General features: G+C 39.8%; 2 protein-coding genes across 4 annotated transcripts in view; both read left to right on the top strand.

The window, feature by feature from the left end:
* LOC117954626 (GTPase IMAP family member 9-like) overlaps positions 1 to 3,632 on the top strand; it is a 24,564-nt gene extending 20,932 nt beyond the window's left edge. The window contains exons 1-2 of one of the 3 annotated variants that reach the window (XM_034888581.1): positions 783 to 848; positions 2,372 to 3,631. In XM_034888581.1, the coding sequence (XP_034744472.1) occupies positions 824 to 848; positions 2,372 to 3,303 (957 nt within the window). In that variant the 5' untranslated portion in view covers positions 783 to 823 and the 3' untranslated portion in view covers positions 3,304 to 3,631. Of the gene's footprint in view, positions 1 to 782; positions 849 to 2,371 lie in introns of those variants that run through there. The other 2 variants (XM_034888582.1, XM_034888578.1) reach the window with 2 other exon arrangements.
* Positions 3,633 to 4,815: 1,183 nt separating this feature from the next.
* Positions 4,816 to 11,196, top strand: part of znf622 (zinc finger protein 622) — an 8,326-nt gene continuing 1,945 nt past the window's right edge. The window contains exons 1-6 of the mRNA XM_034888557.1: positions 4,816 to 4,961; positions 6,248 to 6,821; positions 7,823 to 8,104; positions 8,205 to 8,367; positions 9,512 to 9,627; positions 10,636 to 10,779. Coding sequence (XP_034744448.1) covers positions 6,254 to 6,821; positions 7,823 to 8,104; positions 8,205 to 8,367; positions 9,512 to 9,627; positions 10,636 to 10,779 — 1,273 coding nt within the window. The 5' untranslated portion in view covers positions 4,816 to 4,961; positions 6,248 to 6,253. The remainder of the gene's footprint in view (positions 4,962 to 6,247; positions 6,822 to 7,822; positions 8,105 to 8,204; positions 8,368 to 9,511; positions 9,628 to 10,635; positions 10,780 to 11,196) is intronic.

Raw genomic sequence — 11,196 nt, 5'->3', positions numbered from 1 at the left:
CAGATAGGGTGTTAGGGTTAGAGTTAGGGTGTTAGGGTGTTAGGGGTTAGGGTGTTAGGGTTAGGGAGTTAGGGTTAGAGATAGGGTGTTAGGGTTAGAGTTAGGGTGTTAGGGTGTTAGGGTTAGGGTTAGAGTTAGGGTTAGGGTTAACTAACAGTTGCTGCTGACAGGATCAGTGCCCCACTGACTTTAGCGCAGTTATAACACATTAAAATGAAGACTTCCAAATTTATATATATTCCAATATTTGTTCTTGTTTTTATCTCTCTATCTATCTCTCTATCTCTCTATCTATCAATCTATCTATCTATGTGTCTGCCTGTGTCTGCACATACATATTTATTTCTCCTCATTTTACATTTTTTGGACATTGTTTTATGATTGGTTGTAAATAACCCATATTTAAAACATTTTCCTATTGTCTGTAAAATACCAGACATCTGAAATATGAAATTTGTAGACATTGAGTCACACGACATTATTCAAAGGTTACACTAAAGGGCTTTAAAATTTTACACTTTGGTAAATGACACATCACATTGTTGTAGAACTAAAGGCACAAAGTTCAATGCACTTTGTTGTCAGCAGTGTGTTGTAGGTGTGGTTTGTTGTCAGCAGTGTGTTGTAGGTGTGGTTTGTTGTCAGCAGTGTGTTGTAGGTTTGGTTTGTTGTCAGCAGTGTGTTGTAGGTGTGGTTTGTTGTCAGCAGTGTGTTGTAGGTGTGGTTTGTTGGATGATGTTCTTTTATAAAGAGGTGTAGTTGCAGACAGACTGACTTACGTTACTTCCTCAGCTCAGCAGCAGAACTCTTCTTCTCTCCAACTATGGCCAGCACAGATTCCAACAATGGTAAGTATGCTCATATTCTTTCCTGTAACTTATATCTAATTATATATAAAGGTACGTCTACATGGAATTAGCATGTTATAGTCCAAATGAATGAACAGTTGTAAAGGTGGTAGTGCTTAAATGAAAAAAAAATGAATATTTCTCAAAAGCTGAGGCTCTTAATGGGATTAGGAGATTTTCCTTTTTTGAAGATTTTAAGAAGGTGAACAGATGTAAAGTAGTGACTTTATGGTCATTTAAACTTGCATGTGCTGTCATAGAAATTAGCATAGGGGCTACATTTCAGTAGCTAGTTTTGCACCATCAAACAAGTTCCCATCCTACTGTATGAAGTCAGAGACATATTTCATCCTCAAGTAAGTTTGGCAAAAGAGGCTTCAATTGTGAAGTTTTGACCGGATAAATACTGAAAAAAATACAATATGAAGTGGTTTCCTCAAAGAACAACATATTTACTAATAGTAAATGTATTCATAGAGTGCTTAATAAAGATGAAAATGCTTTATATAAAAAGCGTGAGATGATATAAATATATACTTACTTAAAACAACAAAGCAATACATACAAAATAAGACATAAGACAGGTCAACTAAAAGCCTGTTTAAAAAGTTAGGTCTTTGACTTTTAAGTTAAGTTAGGTCTTTAACCTTATAATCATCATTTATTACCAGGTAGAAGTGTGTGTGCTGTATGTATCTGCAGAGAACTGGCCCTGTGACAGGATAATCTCATAAATGTTTATTTTGGTGAAGTCGGGACATTTAGTGGTCGTGGCCAAAGAGACTTTGGGCCATTAAGTCTAGCTACACTACATATTCTAGCTTTGAGTGATTTATCATGAGACTACATGTTTTTTTGCTTTACTTTTTTTAACTCTCTAAGATTATTTAATGATAACCAATCAGAAGTCAAATTTGACCCGCTTTTGAATATGTCTATAACAGAAATAAGGGTTTCTAAACTACTAATGTAATCCAAAAATAACATGGATGGTTGGTTCCACACATTGTGCTTTGCAAGTAAAGATAGGATCTCTACTTTCATTGACTTTTGGAGAAAGAAAATTGCATTTGAAATAAAAAATATTTCAAAACCAGACTGAATGTTTACACATACCCTTCTGTAATTATCCTTCATTTAATATGAGTCTAAATAATTCATAATTTCCACATTTTAACTTAAGAATTAGGTCAAATTTCCTATACATGAGGTTTATTGACAAGGAATTCTAAAAATGTAGTACCTAAAACTGGTAATAAGTTGGTGTTAGGTGTTAAAAGAAGAGCCAAAAACATTGAAAACAATTTGACAAAAGTGTCGATTAAAGAGACAAAAACATCAGAAAAAGTGTTGATTTTCAGGACGACAGGTACATGGTTGAATGGAAGACAACACAAGCATTAATGACAAAATTAGACAAATTACAGTCTTAAATGTTTTTCAAGGCCCAACATTTGGTCATATAAGATGCAGTTGTATATTGTTTTAAATACCTTTTTGAATTCTTTCGTTTATCCCATCAGAACCGACCATATACAATAATGAGGAGCTCAGGATTGTGATGGTGGGAAAGAGCGGAGCTGGGAAGAGTTTCACAGGAAACTCCATTCTGGGAAAACAGTACTTTAAATCAGAGATTTCTTTTGAATCTTCGACTGAACACTGTGTTAAGGCCATTGGTGAAGTGGATGGGCAAATGGTTGCTGTTGTTGACACTCCGGGTCTGTTTGACACCAGAGTCGACGAAAAAGAAACCATTAAAAATATTGCCCAGAGCATTTCTTATGCTTCTCCTGGACCTCACATCTTCCTGGTCGTCATCAAACTGGGCCGATTCACAGACGAAGAAGAGAAGACGGTGCAGAAGATTCAGAAAATCTTTGGAGAGGAAGCAGGCAGATACAGCATGGTTCTCTTTACCCATGGTGACCTGCTCAAAGGGAAACCTATTGAGGAGTTATTGAAGACTAACAAAGAGCTGCAAGAACTTGTAGCCAAATGTAACGGCCAGTACCACGTCTTCAATAACGAGGTAAAGGATCCTTCTCAGGTCAGCGAGCTGCTCGACAAGATCAGAACTATAACAGAGAAGAACGGAGGAAGTCATTACACAACCCAAATGTTCCAGAGGGCAGAGAGGGCGATAGAAGAGGAGAAACAACGAATCCTTAAAGAGAAAGAAGAGCAAATATGCAAAGAAAGGGAGGAACTGAAGAAGAAAGTAGAGGAAGAGTTTGAGCAAGAAATGATGGAAGCTAAAGCTGCCAGGGAGGATGAGAGTCAATTACGGGCAGCTCAGGAAAGAATAAAGGATGAGAAGATAACGCAACTTACAAATATGTATGAGGTTGAGGCCAGATCAGAAGCTGAGGGCAGTGATCTGGTGATCCAACTGCTAACAGATGTAATTTTACCAATGGTGTTTAATTTTGCTGTAAAAAAAATTTTTTTTTGAACAAGGTCCTAACATGAGATAAAACTTAGACCTTTAAATTAAGTTTCTTTCCAGTTCTTTTGTGGAAAAACTAATTTGACTTTGTGAACATTGTACAATTCCTAACATTCATCCGATTGATCACGTTAACCCTCGTGTTGTCTTCGTGACCTGGACATTTCAAAAAGGAAAAACCTTAACCTTAAGAAGGTTACGGTCATAATCTTTGACCCTTTTGTGTCTTTCCCCCAATGATTTTGTCACTTTTTCATCGTTTGTTGACTTTTTCTGGGAATATTTCCCCATATTTCTATAGCTTTTCTTTTTACATTTGTCACTATTCTGACATCTTTGTCACTTTATTTGACATTTCTTCACATTATAGTCACTTTTATTGACATTTGTCTCTTTTTTTTAAATTTTTTTTTAAAAGTCATTTTACCAGTGGTTTTTCTCCAAATGCTATAACAATGACAGAAAACACACACATTCAATGAAAGGAGTGAACTGATTATTCATTTAACTTGTGAGGAGCGTTGTTGGGAACCATCCACGCTACTTTTTCGGAACATTTGTTTGGAAAGAAACCCAAATTTATGATATAGAAACCTTTTGGAAAGGGGTCACATCATACCGGAAGACACCAGGAGGGTTAAATAACCCACAGTAAATGTCACAGGTTAAATAAATGTACAAGAGGATCCATGTATGTTTAGTAGTGGAGGCTGTCAAGGATATGTTGCTAAAGTGATCAAGAAATAAAGTTGATAATAAATGAGAAGTGCTTTACTGAAATCATTCAGAAGTTGAAGAAAATTAATTAAGCAGTTTAATGTGACTGGATTGTAAAGTTAGCCATCGTGGAAGCATTAAAAGAACATCGATTTTTACATATAACTTTATTCCTTTAATTACATTGACATTACATTACATTTAATTATTTTTTTCATTGATTATTAATGGATGCCACCATGTTTGAGGAAAAAAATCCATTGTACAACAGCCTCCTCTACTGGCCAGGAACAACAGTACAGTGTAAATAACGGAGAGAAAGGATTTGGATCACAGGTCTAAAACTTTCTGCTATTAACAGACATTTTAAAATCTATGAAATATCTATCTATCTATCTATCTATCTCTCTACCTATCTATCTATCTATCTATCTCTCTACCTATCTATCTATCTATCTATCTATCTATCTATCTCTCTATCTATCTATCTATCTATCTATCTATCTATCTATCTATCTATCTATCTATCTGTCTATCTATCTATCTATCTATCTATCTATCTATCTATCTATCTCTCTATATATCTATCTGTCTATCTATCTATCTATCTATCTATCTATCTATCTATCTATCTATCTATCTATCTATCTATCTCTCTATATATCTATCTATCTATCTATCTGTCTATCTATCTATCTATCTATCCATCCATTCATCCATCCATCCATCCATCCATCCACCTATTGTTGACGTTACAACGCAACAGGGGGCGGTAACGCGCCGGAACAGCTGGATAGCAACCACTAAAAAACCTCACGAAGAAGAAGTTCAAAGTTCACCCGGAAGTTACCCTCGTGTTGTGTTATAAGGGAGACAGGAGCACTCTGACCCAGAAAAGAGACAATAAATACACGTTTTCTCCCTAAAGGAGACAGCTTACTGAATAAGTAAGTACAAATGTGACGTTCTTCACTTCCTTCTGTCGTTGTCGTGAGTGTTTTGAATGTTTATCTTTTAGCTGTTACCATGGTGTTTAACTGTGAAATGCTACTTGCTAGCCGATGTTAGCATAGCTTGTCGCAGTTATGAGAGTTATGGCGTTCCTAAAATATAAAAGGACGTGTGAAACATTGATATATGTGTCTCTCTACAAAAACCTAATTAAGGTTTACATCGACTGCAGAGAGGTGATAAAGCCTTTCCTTGAGTATATTATCTTTTATTTATATTTTATGTGCTCTAATTTAATGTTTTATTTACTTATGGATGCATTTTTACGTATTCTCAATACAGCCAAGCTGCCTTAAATATTACATCACATGTACGTTATGTTGTTTTTTGAGGAGTGCAAAACTCGATTTTCCTTCGAGACTATATAAATTATTAAAAACATTTTAAACGCAGTTTGGGGAAAACAACCCCGAGTTTTTATTTATGGGACATTATTCTAGAAAGGTACATTTCCACTTCTAAAAAATCTGTTATGGCAATTTTTAGTTATTTTTATGTCACTAGTAAGCCATTTAAAGGACATGTTAAACTGAGAAATTACCTAAGGCATCAAAACTATGAATGAACACATTAGATAGAGATAGATTAGATTATACTTTATTCATCTTACAACAGGGACATTTTATCACAGCGGCAGCATTTTCTTCAATAACAGCAAAAAATCAAAAACACACAAATAAGTAAACACACAAGAAATACAGGCAAACACTAGACAATGATTATAAGGTAGACTGAAAGTAAGCAAAATGGCGTAAAATAACGGTATTTTTAAGTGCGGTTGCAATGATACAAGAAAAAATATTGCAGTGTAAGTGACGTTTAAATTAAATTGAATGTGTAATTAGAGTAATGAAGCAATTATGTACTTAACAAAAAAGTGTAAAATAACTAAAAACTTGTACAAAGCCATTTGAAGGACATGTTAAACTGAGAAATTACTGAAGGCATCAAAACTATGAATGAATACATATGGAATTATGTACTTGAAAAGTGTGAAATAACTAAAAACATGTCTTATAATGTAGTTTTTTTCTTTTTGGAAGCACCAATAGCAGCAATATCGCCGCAATATCGACACCATTGTATTTGGTCTACAATATCGTGATATTTGATTATTTTTTTTCTCCACCCAGCTCTTTTAAAGAGGGTTTCACACGGTAAATTTTCATAAGAACTCAGTCACAAATTTGTTGTTAATTTAAGTTTCTCCTCTTCCCTTCAGGTTGCCATGGCGTCCTACACCTGCATCAGCTGCAGAGTGGCTTTCACAGACGGCGAGGTGCAGCGAGCGCACTACAAAACCGACTGGCACCGCTACAACCTGAAGCGCAAGGTCGCCGACATGCCGCCGGTCACCGCCGAGAACTTCCAGGAGCGAGTCCTGGCGCAGCGGACGGCCGCCGAGCAGCAGCTGAGCGACACGGCGGCCGCCGAGGGCTGCGTCGTCTGCAGCAAGAAGTTCTCCAGCGCCAACGCCTACCAGAACCACCTGCAGTCGCACAAACACCAGCAGGCCGAGAAGCAGGCCCTGCTTGCCGCCCAGAGGAAGGTGGAGATGATGAACGAGAAGAACCTGGAGAAGGGACTCGGGGACGAGAAGGTGGATCACGATGCCAAGAACGAGGCCCTGCAGCAGGCCCTGAAAGAGCAGCAGAGGCCGAGCCCGGCGAGGCAGGGCTCGGCAGAAGGAGGGACGAGGAAGAGGGCGGAGAAGCTGGAGAAACCTCCCAGGCTGATGTGGCTGGAGGAGCAAGCCAAGAGGCGAGAGGGAGAAGACGGAGCCACAGCTGTGGAAGGTAAGCGGGAGAAATAAAACCATCGTAGACCTCACTGGATATACTTTTTAAAACCACAGTCTGTTGGTTTTAACCCGTTTGTGCCGGATGCTTTGTTCCGACACGTTACATCTACCGCCGGTTACTGCGTTGCGCAACTCTGAACCTCCTGCCGGTTGCTGCGTGGCGCGGCATTCTGTATTCGTCGGTCTTTTCATGACGCGTGCAGCAGAGAAGGCACTGTCATTGGTTCAAATACACATGAGGCGGGTCTCGTTGGCTATTTAAAGCCACGTGACCACCAACATGTACCGTAGTTTGCTGAAAATCAAGTCAATCAACCAGACACCCATGTGCGTTTTTGTTTATGAAGTTTTGAGAGACGAGCGAGAAAAGGGCTCCAACAGAGGAGGAGTTAGACAGCGAGGGCTGTGACATGGAGGTGGAAGATAGTGAGGAGTTAGGATGTGGTAGATGATGAAGAAGTGCTGGCTGTAGATGTAGTGTGTCGGCGCGAAGCATCCGGCACAAACGGGTTAAGACACTCAAGATGCCCTATTTGAAATGTAATCCAGAGAATTCTTCGGGCAGCATAAGAAATCACAATATTACATATGTATAGTTTGTGTTCAGCACAATGAACTATGTTCCACTGTATTTTCATCAAATCCCATGAAAATACCAAACCCAGCAATGTGTCTCTCAATAGAGAGGAAATCAGAGATTTAATTTTTTTTTTTTTTTTTTTTAATTGATTAATCTTTTTTTTTTTTTTATAAACTCACACAGAGACGCCATCTTGGAAGTTTGTGATCAATACTGTATGGTGATGTAACCAAGTGGTGTTCCATTTCATAGGGGTATGTTTTCACCCCTACAGCCCCTACCCCTTGGTTTCAAGGACCAAGGGGTAAGGGGTAAGATGGAGAAATGGGACTCAGCCTTAGTTAGATTTTAAGCTCTTTTATTATTAGTTTTTTCGTGTGTTTAAAAAACGGACACCAATCATAACAATCTTCCAGGAGAGTGGGAGGACGTTGAGGAGGAGGAGGAGGAAGATGACGATGAGATGGAGGAGGAAGATGAAGAGGAGACGATGGATCAAGAGGAGGGAGACTCGGCCTCTGCGTCTGACCCCCGACCCCCTGCTCTGCCGGGCTCCATCCCCGTCACCGACTGCCTGTTCTGCTCCCGCCACTCCAAGTCTCTCATGAAGAACATCGGCCACATGACCAAAGCCCACAGCTTCTTCATCCCCGACGTGGAGTTCCTCGTCGACCTCGAGGGCCTCGTCCGATACCTCGGTGAGTTTGGGCTGTAAATGGGAGGGAACTGCAGGTGGATGATAGAGGACAGAGGTCGGCGTTCTTGATGCCGTGTGTTGTTGATTCTCTTGTGTTACAGGAGAGAAGGTCGGGGCTGGAAACGTGTGTTTATGGTGTAACGAGAAAGGCCGTTCGTTCTACTCGACAGAAGCCGTACAGAGTCACATGACGGACAAAAGCCATTGTAAGCTCTTCACAGACGGCGACGCTGCCCTGGAGTTTGCGGACTTCTACGACTTCAGGTAACAAAGTCATGCACATTTAAAAACCGATGATGTATTTAACTATGTCGGGTTGTTTTAAAGTGCTCATATTATGCTGTTTGGCTTTTTCCCTTTCCTTTCCGTCACTTTGTAACACACGTTATAAAGCCTGCCGAGTTGATAGTGTGGCACGCCCTCATACTCTGCTTCTGACTGGCTAGTAGTCCTTACCTAGGTACTGTCAGGACCCTCATACTCTGCTTCTGACTGGCTAGTAGTCCTTACCTAGGTACTGTCAGGGCCCTCATACTCTGCTCCTGACGGGCTAGTAGTCCTAACCTAGGTACTGTCAGGACCCTCATACTCTGCTCCTGACTGGCTAGTAGTCCTTACCTAGGCACTGTCAGGGCCCTCATACTCTCCTTCTGACTGGCTAGTAGTCCTTACCTAGGTACTGTCAGGGTCCTCATACTCTGCTCCTGACTGGCTAGTAATCCTTACCTAGGTACTGTCAGGGGCCTCATACTCTGCTTCTGACTGGCTAGTAGTCCTTACCTAGGTACTGTCAGGGCCTCATACTCTGCTTCTGACTGGCTAGTAGTCCTTACCTAGGTACAGTCAGGGCCCTCATACTCTGCTTCTGACTGGCTAGTAGTCCCTATTGTGCATGTGTGACTCCCAAAAAAGATGTAACAGAAGTGTGATGTCTCACTCTGTCGCTAAAACAAAGAGCTCAACACACGGGGTGAAAAGAGGAGCCGCAGCAATGTGCGGTACAACAAAAATCTGGTGTTTTCGGAAAATTAAACCACATAGACCTATTCTGTTACAACCTCTAAATACAATTATGAACCTGAAAATGAACAGAATATGAAACTTTAAAACCTAAACATTAGTAGTCCACATGTGCAACTCACAAGAAAGATGGAAGCGAGATGTCTCACTCTGTAGCTAACTCAGAGAGCTGAGCACACAGGGTGAAAAGAGGAGCTGCAGCAATGTGCCGTACAACGAAAAGACGTGTAAACCTCTGATATAACCTTTAAATACATATATGAACCTGAAAATCAGCATAATATGACTACTTTAGAATCCAGTGGTAATGTAGATGAAGGCGTAAGAGTTTTTTATGGTGCACCTTTATCATCTGAGTCACACTTTTTGTTTGATGTTTTGCGAACAGGAGCAGCTACCCGGACAGGAAGGAGGGAGAAGAAGCTGAAATGGCCGAAGAGGCGCTGCCTGATGACAAAAACCTGGAGTACGACGACGACACGCTGGAGCTGACTCTACCTTCAGGTGACTTAAAATTTGTTTTTGTTTTTTTTATAATCGGTTAACGTCCGTTATGTAACAGATTTGAAAATAAAGAACACATGGTCTTAAAAAACATGAAAGAAGTTTGTTGGTGACGACAATCAATGAGGATTTTTGAGGGAAATCTTTCAGTATATTATGACATTTTATTAACTAAACAAATATTAAATTTACGGATCATGAAATAAGTCAAAGTGGGATTTTGTAGACATGAAATATCTTATATGAAAAGATTGTCCTCTGTCACCAAGGGACGCGTGTTGGTTTGTTCATTTACAGTTTCTCTGATCACGTCAAACCACAGTAAATATCATGTACATCATGTATAAATTTGATGCCTCTTACAATTCAAAACCTAGGTTTACTTATCATATATTTAAGTACTTTAAAATGTTAATAAATTGTTAAATACAAATCATTTTCAATGTAACAAAACTCTATGAAATCAGTTCTTCAAGAATCTGTTGAGGAATCTGAATCATTTTTAAAGGACCGGTTCGGCATCTGAATCGTAAAAATCAAAACGGTACCCAACCCTAGGTGGTATCAGGTAGTATCAAAGTTATTTTATGACTACAAGTACACGTGCACAGGATCGGACTAATACCCGATACTGAGACCCTGGATCCCGAGACCCTGGATACTGAAACCCTAGCTGTGTTAATTGTTTGAATTGTGCTTGTTTTCTGTAACATTTCCATTGTTTTCCTGTACACAGGTTACTCTGGAAAAACCAAGTTGTAATCTCAGGGAGATTTATTGTTTGCATAACGTGATGAAGTGATAATAAAGGCGAGCGACGGGCTGGGCCCCACCACTATGAAATGAACCTGGTGCTAAAATGAATGGAAGTCAATGCTGCCGGAGAATCCTTTATGAGATCTATCTGTGGGATCTCTGCTCTCATTCTTTTGTTGTGAACTTAGGTTGGCTTTATGGTTTTATGTTCATACTGTAACAGGATGCACATCCTTGCTGTGTGTTTTTAAGGTGCTACGATCGGCCACCGCTCCCTCATGAGGTACTACAAGCAGCGGTTTGGCGCTCAGAGAGCGGTCGTGCTCACCCACAATAAGAACGCTGTGGGCCGAGTCCTGCGGCAGTACAAAGCTCTGGGCTGGGGGGGCGACGCAGGTAAGATTCAACCAGCGACACATCACATCACAATAGTTTCATAGGCTTCATGTGGTTGATATTCAACAGTTCTAAGAGAGAAAAAGTCAAGAGAAGTCTGGTTTTGGACTAGTCTGACAGTTTCTCCTGAACATTCAAACCAAATTAGTTATTTATTCCCCCTTTCCTCTTAGTCTTAATCAAAAAGCTGGACCAGTGTTTTACTCACTTGTTATTTTACTCCGCTGTGCAGCACTTTTCAGCACTTTACATGCGTGTAATATCACCACCACAAGCAGAAATATTATTACCAAGCCAGGAGTGAACTTTAATGTTCAAACCCAAGAAATAACTGGCCTTTAAAAATGCCTCTATGTGAATATAACATAGGGGGTGTATACTTATGCCCCCTGTATTTTAACATAGGGGGGTGTATAC

The sequence above is a fragment of the Etheostoma cragini genome, chromosome 12, assembly GCF_013103735.1.
Source record: "Etheostoma cragini isolate CJK2018 chromosome 12, CSU_Ecrag_1.0, whole genome shotgun sequence".
Taxonomy (NCBI): domain Eukaryota; kingdom Metazoa; phylum Chordata; class Actinopteri; order Perciformes; family Percidae; genus Etheostoma; species Etheostoma cragini.
The sequence above is the reverse complement of the archived record's forward strand: the minus strand, read 5'-3'. Positions and strand labels throughout refer to the sequence as shown.